The sequence below is a fragment of the Pyrenophora tritici-repentis genome, chromosome 2 (assembly GCF_003171515.1).
Source record: "Pyrenophora tritici-repentis strain M4 chromosome 2, whole genome shotgun sequence".
In the NCBI taxonomy this organism is placed as follows: domain Eukaryota; kingdom Fungi; phylum Ascomycota; class Dothideomycetes; order Pleosporales; family Pleosporaceae; genus Pyrenophora; species Pyrenophora tritici-repentis.
The window spans coordinates 293,682-315,454 of record NC_089391.1 but is presented as its reverse complement, the minus strand read 5'-3'; the positions used below and the strand labels follow the sequence as shown (position 1 = coordinate 315,454).

At 49.6% G+C, this 21,773-nt stretch overlaps 11 protein-coding genes across 11 annotated transcripts; 3 read left to right on the top strand and 8 right to left on the bottom strand.

Annotated features, from left to right (window-relative positions):
* Positions 1-119: 119 nt before the first annotated feature.
* Positions 120-1,602, top strand: PtrM4_056060 (uncharacterized protein; the record flags this gene model as incomplete). The annotated part of the gene is made up of 4 exons (XM_066105209.1): positions 120-143; positions 200-405; positions 471-789; positions 841-1,602. 4 exons carry the CDS (start codon positions 120-122, stop codon positions 1,600-1,602), a joined length of 1,311 nt encoding a protein of 436 aa, XP_065963836.1.
* Positions 1,603-2,089: 487 nt separating this feature from the next.
* Positions 2,090-2,434, bottom strand: PtrM4_056050 (uncharacterized protein; the record flags this gene model as incomplete). The annotated part of the gene is made up of 1 exon (XM_066105208.1): positions 2,090-2,434. One exon carries the CDS (start codon positions 2,432-2,434, stop codon positions 2,090-2,092), a length of 345 nt encoding a protein of 114 aa, XP_065963835.1.
* Positions 2,435-3,639: 1,205 nt separating this feature from the next.
* PtrM4_056040 (uncharacterized protein) lies at positions 3,640-6,877 on the top strand (the record flags this gene model as incomplete). Its single annotated transcript, XM_066105207.1, has 4 exons — positions 3,640-4,173; positions 4,299-4,743; positions 5,412-6,762; positions 6,871-6,877. 4 exons carry the CDS (start codon positions 3,640-3,642, stop codon positions 6,875-6,877), a joined length of 2,337 nt encoding a protein of 778 aa, XP_065963834.1.
* Positions 6,878-7,982: 1,105 nt separating this feature from the next.
* Positions 7,983-9,341, bottom strand: PtrM4_056030 (uncharacterized protein; the record flags this gene model as incomplete). The annotated part of the gene is made up of 1 exon (XM_001942058.2): positions 7,983-9,341. The coding sequence occupies one exon, from the start codon at positions 9,339-9,341 to the stop codon at positions 7,983-7,985; it is 1,359 nt and encodes a 452-aa protein (XP_001942093.1).
* A 290-nt stretch (positions 9,342-9,631) lies between these two features.
* On the bottom strand, positions 9,632-11,206 carry PtrM4_056020 (uncharacterized protein; the record flags this gene model as incomplete). The annotated part of the gene is made up of 2 exons (XM_066105206.1): positions 9,632-10,102; positions 10,166-11,206. The coding sequence occupies 2 exons, from the start codon at positions 11,204-11,206 to the stop codon at positions 9,632-9,634; spliced, it is 1,512 nt and encodes a 503-aa protein (XP_065963833.1).
* Positions 11,207-11,431: 225 nt separating this feature from the next.
* On the bottom strand, positions 11,432-12,162 carry PtrM4_056010 (Membrane-bound metallopeptidase; the record flags this gene model as incomplete). Its single annotated transcript, XM_066105205.1, has 2 exons — positions 11,432-12,031; positions 12,145-12,162. 2 exons carry the CDS (start codon positions 12,160-12,162, stop codon positions 11,432-11,434), a joined length of 618 nt encoding a protein of 205 aa, XP_065963832.1.
* Positions 12,163-12,569: 407 nt separating this feature from the next.
* PtrM4_056000 (uncharacterized protein) lies at positions 12,570-13,112 on the bottom strand (the record flags this gene model as incomplete). Its single annotated transcript, XM_066105204.1, has 1 exon — positions 12,570-13,112. The coding sequence occupies one exon, from the start codon at positions 13,110-13,112 to the stop codon at positions 12,570-12,572; it is 543 nt and encodes a 180-aa protein (XP_065963831.1).
* A 557-nt stretch (positions 13,113-13,669) lies between these two features.
* PtrM4_055990 (uncharacterized protein) lies at positions 13,670-13,990 on the bottom strand (the record flags this gene model as incomplete). Its single annotated transcript, XM_066105203.1, has 1 exon — positions 13,670-13,990. The coding sequence occupies one exon, from the start codon at positions 13,988-13,990 to the stop codon at positions 13,670-13,672; it is 321 nt and encodes a 106-aa protein (XP_065963830.1).
* Positions 13,991-15,261: 1,271 nt separating this feature from the next.
* PtrM4_055980 (uncharacterized protein) lies at positions 15,262-16,392 on the top strand (the record flags this gene model as incomplete). Its single annotated transcript, XM_066105202.1, has 1 exon — positions 15,262-16,392. The coding sequence occupies one exon, from the start codon at positions 15,262-15,264 to the stop codon at positions 16,390-16,392; it is 1,131 nt and encodes a 376-aa protein (XP_065963829.1).
* Positions 16,393-17,968: 1,576 nt separating this feature from the next.
* On the bottom strand, positions 17,969-18,685 carry PtrM4_055970 (uncharacterized protein; the record flags this gene model as incomplete). The annotated part of the gene is made up of 1 exon (XM_001942056.2): positions 17,969-18,685. The coding sequence occupies one exon, from the start codon at positions 18,683-18,685 to the stop codon at positions 17,969-17,971; it is 717 nt and encodes a 238-aa protein (XP_001942091.2).
* A 1,274-nt stretch (positions 18,686-19,959) lies between these two features.
* Positions 19,960-21,090, bottom strand: PtrM4_055960 (uncharacterized protein; the record flags this gene model as incomplete). The annotated part of the gene is made up of 1 exon (XM_066105201.1): positions 19,960-21,090. One exon carries the CDS (start codon positions 21,088-21,090, stop codon positions 19,960-19,962), a length of 1,131 nt encoding a protein of 376 aa, XP_065963828.1.
* Between the last annotated feature and the right edge of the window lie 683 nt (positions 21,091-21,773).

Here is a 21,773-nt window from a genome sequence, read left to right as displayed (position 1 = left end):
AACAAAACTCTCAGCGCGCACCTTAGAACAGACACAAGAACAATCAATTATGAACATCTATCACTTTTGTGCAATATCTTATCTAATCTGACAACTTTATGCAAAGGGCATTTCCTTCAATGCAGAGCAACGGCGTGTTCGCTGTATAGCCCATATCATCAACCTAAGCCTCCAAGCATTTCTACTTGCGTCATCGAAGGAAGCACTTGAAGCTGCATTTACTGAGGCCGCTGAAGTTGAGGGCGAAGAGCTTATTAATACATTCTCAGATGTGCTAGCTGAGAGGCGAAAAAGAGAGGCAGAAGAGCGTTCTACGGAAAAGGATCAGGCTGTACAAGAACCTAGAAAGAGGCGGCGTGCGAATACAGCTGAGAGTGTAGCAAGCCAGGAGTCTACTGCTGATAAGTTTGTGGGCATTGAGAACATTCCAGCATTACGCAAGCTCATGATCTTGCTAAATTGCTCCGCAGTTCTACTATCTACATGGACTTATGGCGAGATACTGTAGGACTGCAGCTAGGGATCGACAATCGCACTCGCTGGAACTCATGGTATTACTTCATCAGCCGAGCAAAAAGGATGAAACCTCAGATTGTGGAGTTTATGTTTCAGCATGAAGTAGCTCTCGGAGATAACCGGCTTACTGGAGAGGACTGGCAGATTCTTGATAGAGCACATGAGTTCCTTGAGACATTTGCTGAGGCTACTTTGTACGCGGAGGGGAAGAGCTCAATTGCTCAACCGCTGCTTATTATTGAGATTCTTCTAAAGAAGTTTGAAGATGAGAAGGTACGTTTAGAAAGCTAAGACTCTAGGATTCTTTACTAACAAGGCTTGTAGAAGAGATACTCCTCTGGGCCTGAAAAGGACCTCCGTATGGTCAGAGCTATCAATATGGGCTGGTTTGTCCTCAACAAGTACTATAGTCGTGCTGACGAGGTTCCTGCCTACGGAGCTGCTATCCTTCTTGATCCGTCATCTCGCCGCGCATATCTTGACACATTCTGGGAGAAGGCTTGGGTTGATTCTGCAATCAAATCAGCTGGCATAATTTGGGAAGAGGAGTTCAATACTCAATTCACTGAGGACACTTATCTGACTGGAGATGCGGCGGCTGTAGTAGAGCTTGATTTAGTAAAGTTGAATAGCTTTGCAAAGTACAAGGCAAAGCAAAGGCTTAAGTATGCTTTACCTAGAGGTGTGGATGATTTCTATTCTTTTATCAAGATGGAACCTATCGATCTTGATGGTTTAAAGCTTACTCTACTAGAGTGGTGGTGTCAGCTAACGCAAAGGCGATCCTACCCTCGTCTCTCTCGAATGGCTATCACTATCCTCTCAATTCCTGCAGAGTCTGCAGAGCCCGAAGGGGTGTTCTCAAGAGCTCGGAGAACATGTTCATGGAGTCGTCTCAGGCTAACGCCTCGGAATATTGAGATTGTTGAGTGTATAGGCAATTGGCTGAAAAAGGGGCACATTTACCCTGTTCGAGCGAGTGGATTAGGATTTCCTATCACGCCGGATCCCTATATCGATCAAAGTGCTGCGAATGAGTTGGATCAACAGCTGGTTGGGTGTATTGAGGCTGATTTTGGTTGGTAGATAGATACCTGTCGCGGAAAGGGACTTGATGTTGGACGTCGGATGATCACGTGATCGGATCGGGTCTTTGAGACTCCGGATCCGTGCCAAGGGACTGGTCCATCATGTACAAATACCGGACTAGCCGTCTGATCTTTCTGATCCTTAGAGCAATCAATTATCCCACTCTTGAACGAATCTGATCGGTGTCATCCTAACAACCACAATACCTTATAAAATCCAACTGGTCTAATCGGTTTAACCGGTTCGACCGGTCGGTTGTTTCGGTCCGTAAATTCAACCGGTTAACCGGTTTGCCCATATATGCTGTCACGCCAACAGCTTGCACCAGCGTAACCCACTCTCGATTGCCTGGCTGGATCTTCTTTGATTTTATCGGGGAACTGAGTGGGCGAAATCGTTGTTGTATTGAGAACCGCGAAGTGCTAGCTATATGGTGCGGGGTGCTGCCTAGAGGAGGCTAGCCCTTAAGCAGAAGGAGCTAGTCCTATAAGAGGAGAGCTAACTGGTGAGAAGTGAATGCATGGAGACTGGCTTGCCCGGCCGACAGATTTCCCTGGTTTGTCCGAGCCTGTGATAAAATCTTGCCCATAATAAAGCCAGTCTCATCAAAGTTGTACATGTCCTCGTCAATAATACCGTACTTCGCCTTTGTATTCTGAACCAGCTCAAACCAGCCCTTAATAAGCACTGGGTCTTCGCAGGCAGCTCGCTGGCGATCGTATGGACGGCTTCGACGCGTACGCAGCTCCGGATTGCGCTGGATAAACCTATCAACCCAGTTCTTGCCAACGTCCTCTCCACCACGCTCTCGGAGCAGTCTGTTGGCCATATCTCGCACGTTGTCTCTCCTACAGGGTAGTCCTCTCTCAGCCTCGACTATTACACGCTGAGTAATAGCCTCCTCTTCTAGTTTTGTTAGGTGCTTGCAGTTTGGTTCACAGTCGCGTGGAGAGTGCTTCCCGTCGCGTCGTCGGCGTATTGTTGTTTGGGGCACGTTATAGACTTGTCCAGCGCGTCAGATACTTTGAATTTGGTTTCTAGTAAGGTCAGATATTGCTACCTGTACATCAGCTTCAGTATAGGTCCTCTGGAGTTGTGTTTGTTGAGATATCACGTGTGTTGTGTTGCGATGTCGTTTTGGTGGGGGAGCTGCGCCGCTCGGTGGTGAAGCACGTTAGCCTATATGTAACGGTTTGGGCCTTGCCAAGACCTATTCTGGTACAAGTTGGGTACTGCTCTCGCTACCACACTTGGTACATCCCACATTCTTATATATAGCTGCCCTCCTTCATAGCTACTCAAACAATGCAAATCCCCCTCTTCCTTGATCCCACCGTTACACTATATGCTTAAAAAGCACACTAAACAAGCTTGCATTCCCTCTCGCAGCCCTCTTTTCTAACTTGCGTAACTCATTAAGTGATTGAGTAATGTGACTTCCTTGCAAGCACCCGCTACACATAGTCAGCATACTCGACAGTGAGTGCTCCAAGCTCCGCAGGACAGTGTGGAGTTTGAACTCTAACTAGCGACCAATCTGCCGTCTTAGAACCAGATAACACTGCGCAAGGTTCCTCACGCTTCCCTTGAGGCCTAGAGGAAGCCGAGAGTGCGGTCACTACCCGAAAGGTAGCCCCTGCGTAAGGGGGAAGCCAGACAGCGCTGCGCTGACTTGGGGTGTGGTTTGATAAGAGACTAACTTTCAAGAAGCACGTCGCAGAAAGGGCGGCGCAAGCTAGGAAAGTAGCGAACCATCTCCGGAGCCTCGCCAACACAGCCCACGGCCCTCCAGCAGCATCGCTACGCAAGGCAGCCATAACATGTATCCTGCCCATACTACTATACGGAGCCGAAACATGGTACGAGGGCAGGACTAAGAACCCACGAATTGCAAGGGTTTCCCGTAAACCCACGGTCAGCACTAGGGTAGGCTGGCACCTAACCACGATAGATCAGGCACTAATAGCAGCCACGAAGGCAATCCTCCCTGCGTGGAGGACAACACCAAACGCAGTACTGCTAAGAGAAGCTGCGATGCCGTCGGCACAGGTGGCGCTAGAGGAGGCCAAGCTCCGCTTTGCAGTTCACCTACGCACAATAGACGACAAGCACCCACTTACTAATAGAACTACACTGCCACTAGTCATACGAGGACGCGCAGCGGGCAACCGACGGATACCAAGATCGAAGGTTCAGCGCGTAGCACAACTGCTACCCGCCACACCCCGAAACGTCCTAGCCAGCCCTCACTTTTCAGACGGGTCGAGGCAGGACCCAACGCAAGGGCAAGGAAAGGACATTGCTGCCCAGAATTTCACCACCTGGTGGGAGTCTCTTGGACAAGAGACAATCACTGTCTTCTCAGACGGGTCTGAACAACAAATCAATGGTACAAGGGTGGTCACATACGGGTACGCTATATACCAGGGCCAGGCCGCCGTGGCGACTGGACAAGGCTCACTAAATGCCCTTAGCCACGTCTTCGATGCGGAGGCTATAGGCGCGTGCAGAGGACTCAAACACGCACTACAACTCTCACTGCCTAGCCAGAGGGAGATCGTACTCTGTGTCAGTGTTGAGGTGAACGTCCATCCACGTGATTACTTGGTCCCTGCGGCTAGCGCCTTGGCCTCCGTATATAGTCTCTCATTCCCATAGTCCTAATACTACAAGTTTCTCCCCCATTGGCACAGAGCACTAAGGAGGTGAAAAAGCTCCGCCGAAGCCTCCACCATATCTCAGCTCAAAACAGTATCCTCCATGGAGAGATCAGGGGCTTAAGAGAAGCTCTTTTGGTCAAAAAGAGACACAAAAGGAAGAGCTATACCCTCCAACTTAATAATCCCCAGGAGTATAACGGTGGAGCTGTTTTCTGGTCGCCCAGGAAAGTACGTCAAGCCAGGGACGATGAGATGGTACGACGACGACAGCAACATGAGCTACAACTCCAGAAAGCTGAGAGATCTGAGCTAAAGAAGCAAGCTCGATTACTTAAGCTCCAAAAAGCTCAGGAGAAGCGTCTTGAGAGAGAGAGACTTAAGGAGGTGCGGGAGAAGGAGCGAGCCGCAAAGCTAGCTGAAAAGGAGCGCCAGAAAGCAGCTCGCGACGCCGAAAAAGCTACACAACTGTTCCAAAAGGGTAAGTGCAAGGCCTCACAAGCGTCTACTCAGAAGCAGAAGCATCAGAAACGTGTTGTTGTTGATTCATCTAATGTACAAGCTGATGTGGCTGCACCACCCGTCCCAACTCAAACCACCCGCCTTGGCCGCACCACCAAGGTACCAAGTAAATACAAGTAGCACAAGTTGATCGCAATAGTATAGTGAGTACAATTCTAAGGTATCTCGCGATAATAGCTTTTGTTGGTGGCTCTACAGCTTCATTTTCTGAGTTTCTCATGTTGGTGGGGTGCGTCAAAAGTTGACCCGAGGCAAAAGGTGACCGTGCACGGTAGGTACCGGTAAGTTAGCGTCTTAGCATACTCGGCCATTCGGGCGGCCTGCCAAACTTGCCTCAACACCCTGCCTCAACACCCTGCCTCAACGCCCTGCCTCAACGCCTCAAATCCACTTCAAGCCCGATTTCCACCGGCCCCATGCCTACTATCAGCAAAAAGAACTCTAACAAAGAGTATCGTGAGAGAATAAAAGAGCGCACCAGAGCAGGACACTGTGGTTACAGCCTTTCATGTCCAGATGCACCCGGACAACACACATATTGTGAATTTCACCGTCGCCATCGAGCTACTAAGCAAAGAGCAAAGCGCGCTGAGAATATCCACAGGCACGCATCGACAACTAGTCTAGAAGATTCTCGCGACGTGACGCGCCAAGCTCCATCGGCTCCACAAGCACAAGCAGCATTGCCCACGCGCGCCGTCTATGCGCCAAACGTATCGTGGCAGAAACTATTTTGGGTTTCTTTCCCTGACACAAAGCGACTCGACGAGACGGCCACTCTCGCTATCCAGCTTTTCCCCGAGGACCGCGAGAGCCTTGGTCACGATCCCTGGCTAGCAGAAGCCTGTTCGATGACATTGCACAACACTGTCATACCGTCTGGTAACGAGGACTGCTTCATACACCAAGGCCTAGTCACGGCACTAGCCACGAAAGCACTGGCTCAAATTTCCGTTGATGTGCATACATGGGACTGGCTGGCAACCCAACTCCAAGGGAACCTACTGTCCAGGTCCTGCACAGATAAAGATGGGAATGCGCTGCACGGCATACTATTCCTGCATTGGACCACTAACGAGCCCACGAACCCCACCCTAGACAAGGTCTACAGCACGGTACGCCTGTTAAAACACATCCACCCAGCATCGTTTCGCGTCTACCCAAACGAGAATGAAGCCGAGCAAGAGAGGAACAAGCTAGGGGACATTCGGGCCTTGGACGAAGTCGCTTCTTCGTCGCCGCAAGAGTTTTCTTACCGGCCCAGGACATGCTATGGGCATGGTCCATGCAAGCTCCGCGATTACCAGACAACGGTCCACAAGAGGACACAGAGTGGCTGCGCGACGCACGTCCATGTTCGGAAGCGTGGGGACCATTATGAACTTACCTGTCAGCCAGAGGCGCAAATGCTGGAGACTACGTCGCAGAACAGCCGAGGTCGGAAAAAGAAACCGATAGTGGCGTCAAAGTCATCTAGGACACCAGCACATAGTGCTGATCATTCGGCACATTGGTTCCACCAAGAGTTCGTCCCGTCACTACAGAGCTGTGAGTTTCGAGTCTTCATTGCCACTGAACCAAGCAAAAAAGGCATCCGAGGTCGGATTGGTCAGGTTATTGCCATTGCGAAGACTTCCTTTAATAGTGATACACAAGCACTCGCGGTACGAGAATTCCTTCCAGAAGACTTAGAGCCCGCATTGACCCGGTTGGATCTCGTTCGATTTGCCCTCTTTGTCTTTGAGAGGCTACGCGCGCGACCAGACAGTATGATCTTCTTTGAGTCTCTCGAAGTTGGCGTGCGTCTTGATATCGGCGTTGCCAACACTAGGACTGCTAAAAAGGCTTTCTTTGTAAACGAAATCACACGGTGGTACGGAGCACACTACTTCTCTTATCACATCTGCGCAGAACCAAAGACGCAAATATGCAAGGCGTTTGCGGGTGCCTTTGCCATGGTTATTAACTCTGGTACGGGGTGCGTATCCTAGTCATGTTGTACTCCTGCACGCGACTCCTGTGATAGTCCGGTGTGCTCCTATAGAGAACAAGGGTCTTTTTATAAATAGTGTCGGGTTTTACGGAGTTATTAGATCATACCAAGCCATAATTGCAGTCAGTATTGTAAATCAGGGCGGTGTTTCTAGTATAGGCTTAAGTGAATCCCGTGTGCTCTAGCGCTAGAGTTGTAAGAGTCACCATAATAATAAAAGGTCGCTACAAAACTAACAGAACTCCATCTAGCTACCACCCGCTTTAACGTTAGCCTTACAAAGTGGGCAACACGAACTTCGAGTTTTTCAGAACACGTAAAACTCCATCAGAAACCGACTAAACCCATCAAAAGAAACAGATTCCAACTACTCCCAAGCCGTGCAGCCGCGTGGTTGTGGAGTGTCAGATATTCACTCTCATCTGGAATACTGATAAAATAGGTAATGATGATGATGATATTGATGATTGATTGTGTCTTGGTTCTGTCTACGGTTGTGGGCACACCTAGGGGGTGCCAAGCCTTCCTGTGATCCGATTGGCTCTCACAGATGCCGGGTCGCGCTAGTCTAACCCAGCGTCTGTACGCTCTCATCTTCAACAGTGCTATTATCTGACAACATTAGGGTGGATCCCTTGTGTGTTTAGAGGCAGTTCAATGCCGTAAGAGAGATAGTAGAGAATAGAGAAGTAAGAGTGTGACGTAAGTGTCACGGCACCAACTCGGCACTCTGTAGGTCACGTGCCCTCATCCCTATCTTGGCCTAGCGCCTGCTACCCTACGGTACATATCCTCCCCGCGCTCTTGTACATAGACCTTTATGTCAAGCGTCAAGGTTGAGGAGAATCATGTAGTATTAGAGCTATCGGAAAGAGGTCTATATACGCAGTGGGAAGAGGGAATGAAGCAGCTAGGCCGTAAAGGTACTAGCGGGTAAATGCGTGGCTGCCGGAAAACCTGGTGGGCCGGAATGAGCCAATGAGATACAGCATCGCGTGGGGATGACTGCTGACTTTTCGCTATTATTGGCTAGTTCCGGCCCACCAGGTTTTCCGGCACATACGGAGGGACTTTACCGATACTCACGATCCGATAGTAATAGTATTAGTCTCAAACATTGTCATTGCTTGTAAATACTAGATACTGAATATCACTTCTTCTTCTTCTAATTCTCTAACAGATCGAAGTTAGTTGCCATGCCATACCTATTCCAATCTGAATTCTTCTCTGATCGCCGCCCCTAGTCTCTTTATTCCTTCGCTGATATGTTCCGCTGGGGCTGCAGCATATGTCAACCTGAAGGATAATAAGTTAAGGGGTTGCGTTGAGTCTGCCCTGAACCAGCGACCACACAGAATCCATGTACCATGGTTAATAACCCGCATGAATAACTGCTCCTCAATTGCAAGTATGTCTTGTTGAGGATAGTTTGGATGCCGACGAAAGTCTATCTGCAGCCAGTTGAAGAACCCCGCTCTAGGTGGGGCCCATGACACAACCTGTTTAGGGAGGAATTCTTCACAAGCAGATAGAATGGTGGCCCGCCGAGATGTATATTCTTTGCGTAGGTAGAGAAGCCAGTCAAGATATCCCGCGTGGCCCCAGTGCTCGTCTAGTAACTTCCAGAGGATGAGCTGTGATACTCCAGACGGGCCCTGGGTCGACAATCCAGAGTGTGCTTTGTATTTCTCGATAATCTGCTGCGATACCGTCACCCATCCTATGCGAGAGCCTGGCGCGACCACCTTGGAAAAAGTGTCGAATCGAATAACACGACCGTCTGTGTCCATAGAGAGGAAACTTGGCACGAGCAACTGTAGGAATTTAGTATGCGATGACAGAGCCGCTACAGCAGTGCTAGAGTCATGATGGTAAGGTTCCATTTGCAAGTAATAATAGGGGTCGTCTTCAATTATGAGTACGTCGTGTTTCTGACAGACTTTGTATATAGAGCGGCGGCGGGCGGCAGTCTGGGTAGCACCTGTGGGGTTTTGTCCGGTCGGGATGGAATACAAGAGGTGTGGTTTACGAGTGCCACGTGTTTGAATATCCCAATTGGAGAGAATATCGTCCAATCCCTCTGGCAGGAGACCTTCAGAGTCTATGGGAACGCCGATCGGGCAGATACCGAGAGGAGTAGCTATTTCGACAGCACCGGTAAAGGTGTACTCTTCGAAAAGCACCGAATCCTCACGCTCGGCAAGCAATCTAAAAACCATCTCAATCGCAGATGTATTTCCAACGCTCATCGAGCAACGCCAGTCTCGATACGGCGGATTATGTATGAGATCTGTATGTTCGGTGATCCACCGCAAGAGTTGTGCTGAGCCAGATCCGGGGCCATAATTGAATGCTGTAGAGATATCAAATACAGATCTATGGTGCATTAGATCGTGTTTGCCAACACTAATAGTAACACCAAAGTCCCTTGTTTCAGCCTCTGAAAAGCGACCAACGGCAGGTAATTTCATAGACAGCTCTTCAAACGGAAAATAATCGCTAGATGGAATGCCTGTGCCGAGCGAAATAATTCCTGGGTTACCAAGAAATTTAACTGCCTTCATGTTGAGAATATCTGGGTTCAGTCCAGGTAGAAGGTGCTTGGGGGTCACATGATGTGCTGGTGTGGCAGGCACTGCCCGGTGGGCAATAGCACCCACCACAATAGAGTGAGACCTTGACACATTACACGATAGTCAATACAATACGTTGTAGCCACCCCGCCTTGTCCCTCCTCCCACTCGGTTATCCATAGTAGTCATACTACTAGAGGGACCTTGTTCCAATAAGACCCTTGTTTTCTATAGGAGCACACCGGACTATCACAGGAGTCGCGTGTAGGAGTACAACATGACTAGGATACGCACCCCGTACCAGAGTTGATAACCATGGCAAAGGCACCCGCAAACGCCTTGCATATTTGCGTCTTTGGTTCTGCGCAGATGTGATAAGAGAAGTAGTGTGCTCCGTACCACCGTATGATTTCGTTTACAAAGAAAGCCTTTTTAGCAGTCCCAGTGTCGGCAACGCCGATATCGAGACGCACGCCAACTTCGAGAGACTCGAAGAAGATCATACTGTCTGGTCGCGCGCGTAGCCTCTTAAAGATAAAGAGGGCAAATCGAACGAGATCCAACCGGGTCAATGTGGGCTCCAAGTCTTCCGGAAGGAACTCTCGTACCGCGAGTGCTTGTGTATCACTGTTGAAGGAAGTCTTCGCAATGGCAATAACCTGACCAATCCGACCTCGGATGCCTCTTTTGCTTGGTTCAGTGGCAATGAAGACTCGAAACTCACAGCTCTGTAGTGACGGGACGAACTCTTGCTAGAACTAATGTGCCGAATGATCAGCACTATGTGCTGGTGTCCTAGATGACCTTGACGCCACTATGGGTTTCTTTTTCCGACCTCGGCTGTTCTGCGACGTAGTCTCCAGCATTTGCGCCTCTGACTGACAGGTAAGTTCATGATGGTCTCCACGTTCCCGAACATGGACATGCGTCGCGCAGCCACTCTGTGTCCTCTTGTGGACTGTTGTCTGGTAATCGCGGAGCTTGCATGGACCATGCCCATAGCATGTCCTGGGCCGGTAGGAAAACTCTTGCGGCGACGAAGAAGCGACTTCGTCTAAGGCCCGAATATCCCCTAGCTTGTTCCTCTCTTGCTCGGCTTCGTTCTCGTTTGGGTAGACGCGAAATGATGCTGGGTGGATATGTTTTAACAGGCGTACCGCGCTGTAGACCTTGTCTAGGGTGGGGTTTGTGGGCTCGTTAGTGGTCCAATGCAGGAACAGTATGCCATGCAGCGCATTCCCATCTTCATCTGTGCAGGACCTAGACAGTAGGTTACCTTGGAGTTGAGTTGCCAGCCAGTCCCATGTATGCGCATCGACGGAAATTTGAGCCAGTGCTTTCGTGGCTAGTGCCGTGACTAGGCCTTGGTGTATGAAGCAGTCCTCGTTATCAGACGGTATGACAGTGTTGTGCAATGTCATCGAACAGGCTTCTGTTAGCCAGGGATCGTGACCAAGGCTCTCACGGTCCTCGGGGAAAAGCTGGATAGCGAGAGTGGCCGTCTCGTCGAGTCGCTTTGTGTCAGGGAAAGAAACCCAAAATAGTTTCTGCCACGATACGTTTGGTGCATGGATAGCGCGCGTGGGCAATGCTGCTTGTGCTTGTGGAACCGATGGAGCTTGGCGCGTCACGTCGCGAGAATCTTCTAGACTAGTTGTCGATGCGTGCCTGTAGATTTTCTCGGCGCGCTTTGCTCTTTGCTTGGTAGCTCGATGGCGACGGTGAAATTCACAATATGTGTGTTGTCCGGGTGCATCTGGACATGAAAGGCTGTAACCACAGTGTCCTGCTCTGGTGCGCTCTTCTATTCTCTTACGATACTCTTTGTTCGAGTTCTTTTTGCTGATAGTAGGCATGGGGCCGGTGGAAATCGGGCTTAGAGTGGATCTGAGGTGTTGAGGCAGGGTATTGAGGCAGGGTGTTGAGGCAGGGTGTTGAAGCGGGGTTTTGAGTTAACGTGTCCGTGCACGCCGAACACTATCTTAGCGATCTCAAAAATGAGGCTGTACAACGCCACATAATAACTCAATATTAATAAAAACGTAGTATAGCAGTAATCAGATGCTTGCGATCAACTTGTACTATCTATATTTTTGTGGGAGGTTGACGTTGCGGCCACGTGATGTGACTTTGGCTGGAGTAGCAGATAGCTCATCTCCAGCTTGAACACCAGCGTGAGCAGCGCCAGCGCGTTTTTGACGCTTGTTACTTGGTGAGAGTACTTGTGAGGCTTTACGCTTGCGTTTTTGAGCTTGTTGGATAGATTTTTTCTGGTGTTGAGCTTCAACTTTGCGCGCGCGTTCAGCTGCTTTCTCAGCTCGCTCAACCTCCCTCATCTCTTTGAGCCTCTTCCTCTCTACACGCTTCTCCTCGAGCTCAACTTGACGCTGCAGTTGAGCCTCCTTACGCTGCTTCTTGGCCAATGCTTTTTGGAGTTTCTCCTCCGTCTCATCTCGCTCCCGTACTGCTTCTCTAGCTCGAGCCTCACGCAACTTGCGAGGAGACCAGAAGACAGAGCCACCGTGATACTCCTGGCGCTGTTGAAGGTCAAGAGCTTTGCCCTTCTTCCTGTGCTTCTTTTTGTGTTGAAGAGCCTCCTTTAAGCCCTCATTCTCATGCTTTAAAAGCTCATTCTGAACAGAGAGATGGTGGACGCTTGAACGCAGCTTTCTTGCCTCATACTGATGGCTATTAGTGATAGCAGCTCGAACTAATCGATCTATCTTTCTCCAATCATGATCAGAGAGCCCTGACGATGAGCTTCTCTCAGCTTCTGGCGTGCTAGCAAATCTACGAAGGATAACGTTGGCATCTATCGGCTGGTTGGTTGGTTGGTTGGTTGGTATTCATTTTGCGTCTAGTTGATGGGGATTAAGTCCACCATCTCGCCTCCCGAAGGGCATATACGACGTGCTAAGCTATGGAATTACAGTGCGAACACACTACCTTAGAAAGCATTTCTTGCCTGCGCGGGTATTGCTACCATTTCAGAACTACAGCCCCCCTTCCAGCTGGGGAGACTGAGCTATGTATGTACATTAAGGAGATTTCCTTGCATTTTGAGGCCTCTATGTGCCGAGGGGGAGAGAGAGAGAGAGTGTGTGTGTGTGTAGGGAAGAAGGGGAGAGGAAAAGAGAGGTGGTGAGTATTGCAGCTGTTGTGCTGAACCTAGTTCTGCCAGGTGCTGCATTGCCTGTTGCTGTTGCAGGGTAGGAAGAGCTACCGGGGACAGATCTTAGTGTAGTACTGTGTGAGTTGGATGAAGGCTTCAAAGGCCTCTGGCTCCCCTATCAGGGCCGCAGTATACGCTAGGCCGTCGGCTTGGCTAGATGGCGGTGTAGGTGGTCGGAGTGGCCATCGGCTAAAGGCCCCTAGGGTCTTGCGGCAGAGCGCGAGGTGCTCTGGCGTCTTGTCGCGCCCGCATGAGCAGGCGAGGTTCGCATCCTTGTGGTTGTACTTTCGATGATACCAGGCGAAGTCCCCGTGCCTAGTTCGAATAGAGAGTAGTCTGGCTAAAGTGGCTCTCGGTAGCTCCAGCTCCTTTAGACTGCTGCGTGTCGCATAGTCTAGATGCCAGCTTTTATACCACTTTGAGAGCTTAGTCTTCTTGTCAGACCACCAAGTTTGTTGCGTGTGTCGTAGTGTCTTGCGGGCTATCGTTTTGATGCCTAAGAGTGTAGGCACAGCGGCTTTTCCTGTTAGGGATGATGGATGCTGAGCTCCTAGGTCAGCCAATCTGTCTGCTGCCTCATTTCCTGGCATCTATCGGCCAGATCCCAGTAGCTTCGAAGGCCTTCAATATAAGGTTCTCTGTGAAGGAGGATATCCATGCGCTCCAGAAGAGTGGGAAGAAGTCTCCTTTCTTGATTGGGACGAGGCCTTGAGCCTTATGGAGATGATTGGTGAGCTCGTTGGAGTAGGCTTGAGAGAGTGGCTTAAATAGCACTACATCGAGCGGCTGGAGCGTGAGTCGAATAGGGAGGAAGGATCATGAGGAGAATCCTATGGCGATCGCAGTACTTGATAAACTCCATCGTGACATGAGATCCATGGCCATCAAGGATAAGTAATCTCCATCTCCCTGATCGCTGCTTTGTACAGCGATCAAACACCTGCTCAAGCCAAGCTAGACCAATGTTATTGTTTGACCAGCCTGTTGGAGATGATGAGACAAAGATAGCATGTTCTCCTGCCTTGATATCCTCCACCCAACTTGATCGTATAGCTCCTTTCGCAGATGCGTAGATGAGGCTTAGGGGCAGCGAGCTCCCATCAGCGCAGCAGCAGGCCAGGACTGTCAGAAACTCGCGTGATCCATCCTAGAGAGATGCTCGAACCTCCTTCTTCTCCCATTGACGTCTGCTAAATATCCTCTTGCTTCTGCCTATTAAGCCAATTAAGAAGCCCTTCTCATCCATATTGTATATATCTCGAGCCTCAAGGTGGTATTCGGTGATCTTTCGATGCAGCAGCTCGAAGTAGAGTCTATACTTTGACTCAGAATCAGCCAGGTGGCGCGTACGATCCATGGCGCTGGTCCACTTTGAGATGAGATGGATCTCGTGTCGGTTGATGAAGCGAGTAACCCAGCTCTCGCTGAGCTGCTGATGGGCTACTTCTGATGAGAAATTCCTGATCATCTCCCTTGTAGGGGGTAGGCCTCTCTCTGTGAGTGTTTTGATATATCTCACAAGCTCTAGCTCTTGATGTGGCGCGAGGGATTGTTTGTCGGCTGTATAGTCGGCTCTCGAGCGTGAAACGCCTCAGTGTCTTCGGCTCAACGCACTCCTTGATACGTTGTACTTATCAGCATATTGCTGGTATACTATTTTATCTCCAAGCTCTCGCGATTCGATTGCTACCAAGGCTTTGTCAATAGCTGCCATGCTGGTTGAGTTATGACGCGTTGAAGTTTGTAGGTGTTTCAGCGTTTTGGTGTTCGGCGTGCGCGCTGCGAATCCGTGCGCGCTGCGCACGGGCACGTTACAAATTTGTATCAATTCAATCTTAGAGGTAAAGATTGATTGAATTAATTGTTATGATTGAGAGTTTAGTAAGATTTTTGAGGCTACTAGAGCCGCTAAGTTGCTTATCTTGCGATAGTTTTATGGTGTTGCAGTTAGCGCAGGGGGTTCATCCTAACCCGTACTAGACTCGTCAGCACGCTCTAACCTCATCTATCTAGCACTTGTTACCTCTCTGTATACTGTTTTGAAGCTCTCAACGTCGCCTCTGCCGCGTATATTAACGCGTTTTCTAGTGTTTCGATTGCCTAATATAGCCAAACGCTCGCGAGCTCCTACCTCTAGCACTGCTCCCGCTAAACGTTTACGCTCATCGGACCCATCATCTCAACGCCTATCCCAACGTTCACTATCGCCCCGTCAAGTCCTAGCAGCCGCGAGCCAGGTTACAACGTTTGAGTCGCAATTACTAGAGTCGCAGCTAGAGGCAGAGATCGTCGCGCCCATCGAGGGCAGCCAGGCTGGAACGGTGGCTACAACTAAAGCTAGGGATGGTGGTAGCGATGGCGATGATGATGGAGATGGCGATAACTTTGATAGTATTGACTGGCAGCGCTTAAGAGGCTTTATAAAGCCTCTTGCAACCCAGCGACGCGTTAAAAGCTGGATATTTCGACATGGCTATAGCGTTGTCGAGCGTAGTAACCCGAGTAAAGTGTGGTTTATATGTGGGTACTGCCATACTCACAAGGTTATTGACGCTGGAGGTAGTGGCATATTTGACGTCTCAAGAGCTACATCAGCTGCAGCGTCTCATCTTAGCCAGCAAAAACGAGGCCATATGCACTCAAAAGACGGCATAAAACAGCGCCAGCAAACTAGTGGGCAGCTTTCTCTCCGGCAAGCGTTTGAGAATGGTGTTGAGGTCTCAGCGCGCTGCTAACGCGATGGGCAACTTCAATATACAGCGTTTTCGACAAGCTGCAGTCCTCTGTCTACTCGATAACAACTTGCCGATGGAGCTACTCTCAAACGCTTCGTTTAGAGAGATAATTAACTTTGCCAACCCAGAGGCAGAGGCAGCACTATGGGTAAGTCCTCGGAGCGTTGCTACTTACGCGATGCGACTATTCCGCCGGTTACAGCCCCAAGTTGTTCACGCCTTGTCGCAGGCTGCAAGTAAAATTCATATAAGCTTTGACGGCTGGTCGACAAAGGGCGGCAAGCGTGGTTTCTTTGGGAGTGTCGCTTACTTTGCTGACGCCTCTGGAGTAATACGAGACTTGCCTATCGACCTACCGCTGCTCGCAGGCGCTCATACTGGCGAGGCTATTTCAACTGCGATCATCAAAACTCTTAAAGTATACGGCATTACTCGCGATAAGTTGGGTTATTTCGTACTCGATAACGCCGCCAACGACACCGCGATCGCCGCGCTCAGCCGCGTATACGACTTTGACGCCACCCATCGACGCCTTCGTTGTGGCCCTCATACACTCAATCTTATCGGCCAAGCTGTTATATTTGGCGGAGACAGAGACGCTTACGACAACGCTGCTAAGCAGCTCAGTATAGAGGAGTTATACTTACAGGAATGGCGTAAACAAGGGCCGTTGGGCGTACTAGTTGACGTTATCAACTACATCAAGACACCGCAACAGTACGAGCTTTTTCGAGAGTTTCAGCGTGCTGCCAACGCTGAGTTGCCTGTTAGAGAGCGTCTTAAAGTACTTAAACCGGTTAAGCCTGTCGTCACTCGCTGGAACTCGTATTACTGTAACGGGCTAGAGCCCAGATGCTATGGTGATCCTCGGTGGAACCTTCGGAGCTTCCTCGGCACTTTAGATGCTTCGAGAAGCTACGTGAACAACAAGCCAAACGTATATAGATATCGTTGCACTGCAGATAGCTTTCTTCATCGAATACAATCCTGTTACCAGGCACCGGCATACTTTGCGCAGCCCCTTACAATTACGCTGCTTTTCGACGCGCTACTCAACTCCAGGCTGCCTATAACTTATACGCAGAGCACCACATTAGCCGGGTCGCTCTTGACAACAGGCGCGCAATACAGCTAAATAACAAGCTGCCTGACGCTCCAACCTGGATGAGATCAACTGGTCTTACTGCTGCTGATTGGGCAGTAATAACTGAGTATCAGGACTGCTTAGAGCCACTTAAGTTTGCTACGGAACGGTTAGAAGGACACGGTAAAGCAGGCAACTTTGGTGCTATATATGAGGTTATACCTGTCTTTGAGTACGTACTCAGCGCGCTCGAAGCCCGTACGCGCCCGTACGAGCGAGTCAATTTCAACTACGCTGACGCGCCTGAGGACCACATCCACATCAACTTACGCGCTGCCTAGAGTAAGGCAAACAACTATTATAACAAGCTCGACAGCTCGCCAGCCTACTACGCCGCTGTCTGCCTCCATCCATATGTCACGGTAACCACCGTGGTCCCCTTGACACTCCTGCCTCTGACCCATGCGCTCCTGCTCTTAACCCGTACGCTCCTATCGCAACAGCGCAATGTACTATCCTCGACAGTATGCTACTGCCCCGACATCTGTATGACGTCACACAAGCTTCCTTCCGCTATATATCTTTCTCTGGTGGAACTCTCCACTTCGTTTCTTCACGCAACGTCTTGTATTTACACTTGAGTACTGTACGTAGCACACAAATCAAACTTCTTCATAAGTTCTGAGATTACTGCTCGTTGCCTCTCGTGACACCATACTACAAATACTACTGCGATAACAGCTGGGCTGACAAGCCAGAGTGGCTTAATACGGCTAGCGCTGGGTTCCAACGACTCTGGCAGACGTATAAACCTCAGCATCAGCGCCCTCTAACAGCTCGTACAAGTACGATAACAATTGCAAGTGGGATAGATGACGTAATTGGCGCGTTCATACGCCGGAAAAACAACGAGGAGGCAGATGAGGACGAGTATGAGCGCTGGAAGACCCAGGAACCTGAGTGGAGCAGAGAGCAGTACTTAGGTGATGGTCACCCAGTCGTATATTGGATACAAATGCGCTCAAAATACCCGTGTTTAAGCCAGTTTGCAATCGATATATTGACTATCCCAGCATCGAGCAGCGATTGCGAGCGGTTGTTTAGTGAGCTCGGCGACCTACTTGAGCCTAAACGACGCGCTATTGGCAGCGAGCTACTCGCTGCTCTTCAGTTAGTGAGAGCGTGGGTAAGAGCTGGTTTCAAAACTCAACCTGACAGTAGCGCTGAGGGCGGCGATAAGGGCGGCGATGAGGACGATCTATCAGATGAGGATCTTGTACGTGACTACAATATACAAGAGTGGATTACCTAGCTGTAGTAATTGTATACAACTTCAATGACTTGGCACCAATCCGATCAATCTACCAATCAATCTGCTTAAAAACACTAACAATCAATCTACAATCAATCTGTAGCGACGCTACTAACAATCAATCTAATCGACGACTCTAAGATTGATTAAATTGATTGTTGCGGAGTCTGCTGTTGTGTTTCTTTCTAAATGAAAGTGCGCTGCGTAGACCCTGAATTTCGTGGTGGAAAAGCTCATTCTGAGCCTGGAGCAAGTGCCCCCCTTATCGAGCACTCTCGTTGCAATAGCATATGTTCAGTGGCCTGAGCACGCGACTTAGGCTGAAACTATTGTAAGACTAAGTCGGGCATTCAGTGTCGCATGGTAGCCCGGAAAGCTCACTGTATTCCTTTTCTCACTACAGAGTGGCTTATCGTTGTGTAAACGTAAGTGCCAATGGTGGAGAAGAGTAAACAACATCCGCTCGTACTCGCTTTCCTGCTCGATCTCAGAAACTTCGAGGATACCAGACATTGCTTTCGCCTCTTCGCTCGCTACTACTAGATACACACTTAATTGAGTGTTGGAAGGGCAAAGGACAAGGTTGAGTGCTAGGAAGCCAAGACCTATGCGGATCTGTCGGACAATCTCAGGGTTACTTAGGTTGACTAGCCTTAAGTTCCAATGGACCTTAAACTCATTCAAGCGAAACAACGCGCGCACAGCCTGGTGATAGAAGGTTCTTTGTTGTTCCAGATGTGTGACTAGGAGCATGACGTCGCCAGATAATGCAAGTTCTTGCATTGCTGTAAGGAACGGCTCCTCGTCGACTAGTACAGTGGGTACAGTTCCACAATCTAGGCCGACCGTTTCAGCAGAAAGGTAAGGGGCGTCACCGTCGATAATACCTTCTGGCAGGGCAATTTTGTATAAGATCGAGTCGGATTTGGTAGGTTGGTACATCGCGGCTAGCATCTTATAGTGGGCTTCGAAGATAGCGCCGACAACGCTAACAGTGTCTAGCAAGACACGCGAGATATTGTCGCTATGCATATCAACGTCAATTTCTAGAGTTCTCTAAACAAAAGTTAGCCTTCTGTAAGCGGAAGACAGGCATAGCATTTACTACTTACGAGCTCCTCACCAAGTGTATGTGCATGATATCGCATGGTTTGATTCGTACCAAAAGGGAGAGCGACACGACCTACGGATGGCATGGTAGGCTTGATTAGGTTGCTCGCCTATAAAGGTATTATAAAATGTAACGGTTTGGGCCTTGCCAAGACCAACTTAGGTGAGAGTTGGGTACGGCTATTGTAGCGGTGTGAGGAGAAGAGGACTGCATTTCATTGTGTAGCTATGGAGGAACTGCAGCTATATAGGTGTGTGTGATGAGAAAGTGTGGTAGCGATAGCCGTACCCAACTCTCACCCAAGTCGGTCTTGGCAAGTCCCAAACCGTTACAGTACTAAAGTCGTTTAAGTTATCTTTCGAGGCTTGTTGAAAATAATTTCCAAGGCGTATAGATGATTCTAAGGAAGTAGCACAACGGCACGCAGGTGTTCAATAAATATATAGATCTAGTGCACATGCTAGTCTTAACAAGTAGCCCTCTTCGACTGCTCTCACGGACAACATTGTTCCGGGTCCAGACTGATTGCTCATCGACAATACGGAGAGGTTCTAATGGTTCCGCAACTCAGGCATTGTTGAAAGCCTATTACCTAGACTAGAACTTAATTCGACGCGCGGGTGTTCAAGGGGTGTGGATTGAGTTTGCATACTAGCCTTATCAGTGCCTATTACTGGCTACTCTGACCATCAACAGCATCCCAGATCTAGACTAATTGTTTGTTTAAAGTGCGGAGAAGTGGTGATTGTTCCACAATTCAGGCGTTTTTCAATGTCCGTTACCGAGTTCGGAACTTAGTTTAAGGTTTAGTAAGCATCCGCACGTTTCCGCTGGTCTACGAGATTGACATACGAATGTAACATTCTCAGGGATTACCGGAAAGATAGATCCCTTGTTGGAGTGGGTGAACCGTACGCATAGGGAAGAAGTTGAGAATTAACTAAGGTTCTGTTGAGAATATCTGAGTTCAGTCCAGGGTAGAAGGTGCTTGGGAGTCACATGATATGCTGGTGTGGCAGGCACTGCCCGCTGGGCAATAGCACCCACCAGAACAGAGTGAGTTTGACACACTCGATACGATAGTCAATACAATACGTTGCAGCCACCCCGCCTTGTCCCTCATCCCACTCGGTTATCCATGGTAGTCATACTACTAGAGGGACCTTGTTTCAATACTAGATATTAATATAGTAGACTACTCTATATTAATAGTATTAGCGTTGCATGTGCGCGAGTTGTGCCCGGTCTCCTTGCACCTAGTGCAGCGCCTTTGAGCCCGCTGGCTGACGCCTGATTGCGCTCCTCCTTGACGCTCTTCATGAGCAATCTGCTGGTTAGCCTCATTTTGAGCCAGTATATCCTCTCCAGCTCCCTTTGTGAGTACTCCATGCTTCTGTATACGCCTTTTAGAGCGCCGCCTACGCGCTGAGGCTGCGCTGTTAGCCTTCTCAAGACTAGAGATCTGATCGCGCATCAGCTCAGCAGAGAGCATCATCACCTCAGCGCCCTTCTTTAGCTGGTCAATTGCCTCAATAATTGAAGCTGGTGATGAGCTCTTGTGCTGGCGCACGCGCTCACGTATTAGGCTTGACTGAGCCTCAAGCTTACGCGCGTTGCTCGGCGTTTGAGCTACCCAGGGAGCCTCTGGCAGAGCTGCTGGAGGAGTAGGTGTACGCAGCTGTGCATCTACCTTTGATAGAACAGCCTCTGGTTGTAGAGGAACAAGGCCTGCGCCGCGGAAGGCTGAGCAGATGTTGGCTGGCGTGAAGGCGCGATTGAATGCTATCTTAAATGCTGGCAGAAACTCTAGCTTGGTGATGTGGTTGATGTGGTTGCGCATGAGGCTCTCCACCTCACGGCTGTACGCGCGCTTCAATGGCGAGAAGCAGCCAACATCAAGTGGCTGGAGTAGGTGAGATGAGTGAGGAGGCATACAGAGCATATGGATATTGTTCTCCTTACAGAGTTCCTGAAACTCTAGAGATTGGTGGCTCCTATGGCCATCAATAATAAGCAGGCGACGCGCGCCTACAGTACGAGCCTGCGTGTGAGCGTTGAAGTGCTTTAGCCACTCAACTCCAAGCTCATTATTCGTCCAGCCATTGTCGCTGACTGCGATCGCCCAGTCGCGTGGGATATCCTCCTCATACCACGCTGATAGGTGGTACTGGCCAGCGAAGATGAGGAATGGTGGCACTGACCAGCCAGCAGCGCTGATAGCAGCGATCAGCGTTACCCACTCGCGATTGCCTGGCTGAATACTCTTTGGCCTGCCTCTCCTCTCTGCTCCTGTTATAACTAGCTGCGTTGTAATCTTGCCCATCATAAAGCCAGCTTCATCAAAGTTGTAGACGTCCTCATCGCAGATACTCTGCTCAGCCTTTATCTCTTCTACAAGCTTAAACCACCTCTTTATTAATATCGCATCCTCACACAGAGCTCTCTGCCTATCGTACGCTCGGTTAAAACACGTCCGAAGACTGTCTGTACGCTTGACAAAGTTGGCTGGCCACTTCTGCCCAACCTAGCCAGCGCCGCGTGCAGCCAGCAGCTTATCAGCCATATCACGTGCAGCTGCGTAGGTAGGCGCAAACCCGCGCTGATCGAGGTGAAGTATATAGCTGACAATCACCTCCTCTTCTCTCTGGGTAAGATTCCTTGAGTTGGGCTGGCAACCGCGTCGGGCAGGTATACCAGCGCGTCAGCGGCGGAGCGTTGTTTCGGCTACGTTGTAGACTACTGCAGCAGTACGGGCACCTTGGATCTGGTGCGCATTGATAGATGAGATAGCAAGCTGAATATCTGCTTCATTTGATAGTAATTGAGTAGTGCTGCGTTGAGCCATTGTAGATTGAGATTAGTAAGGTGAGTAAAGTTGGTGGGGTGCGCCGCTCGCTTGCCAACCATGTTATCGGTAATACGTCGGTATGACTTCAGTATACTAACCCGCGCTTAGCGTTAGGTATGGCGTCCCGCGCTTATCTTTATTGCAGCTTATTGTCAGATCAG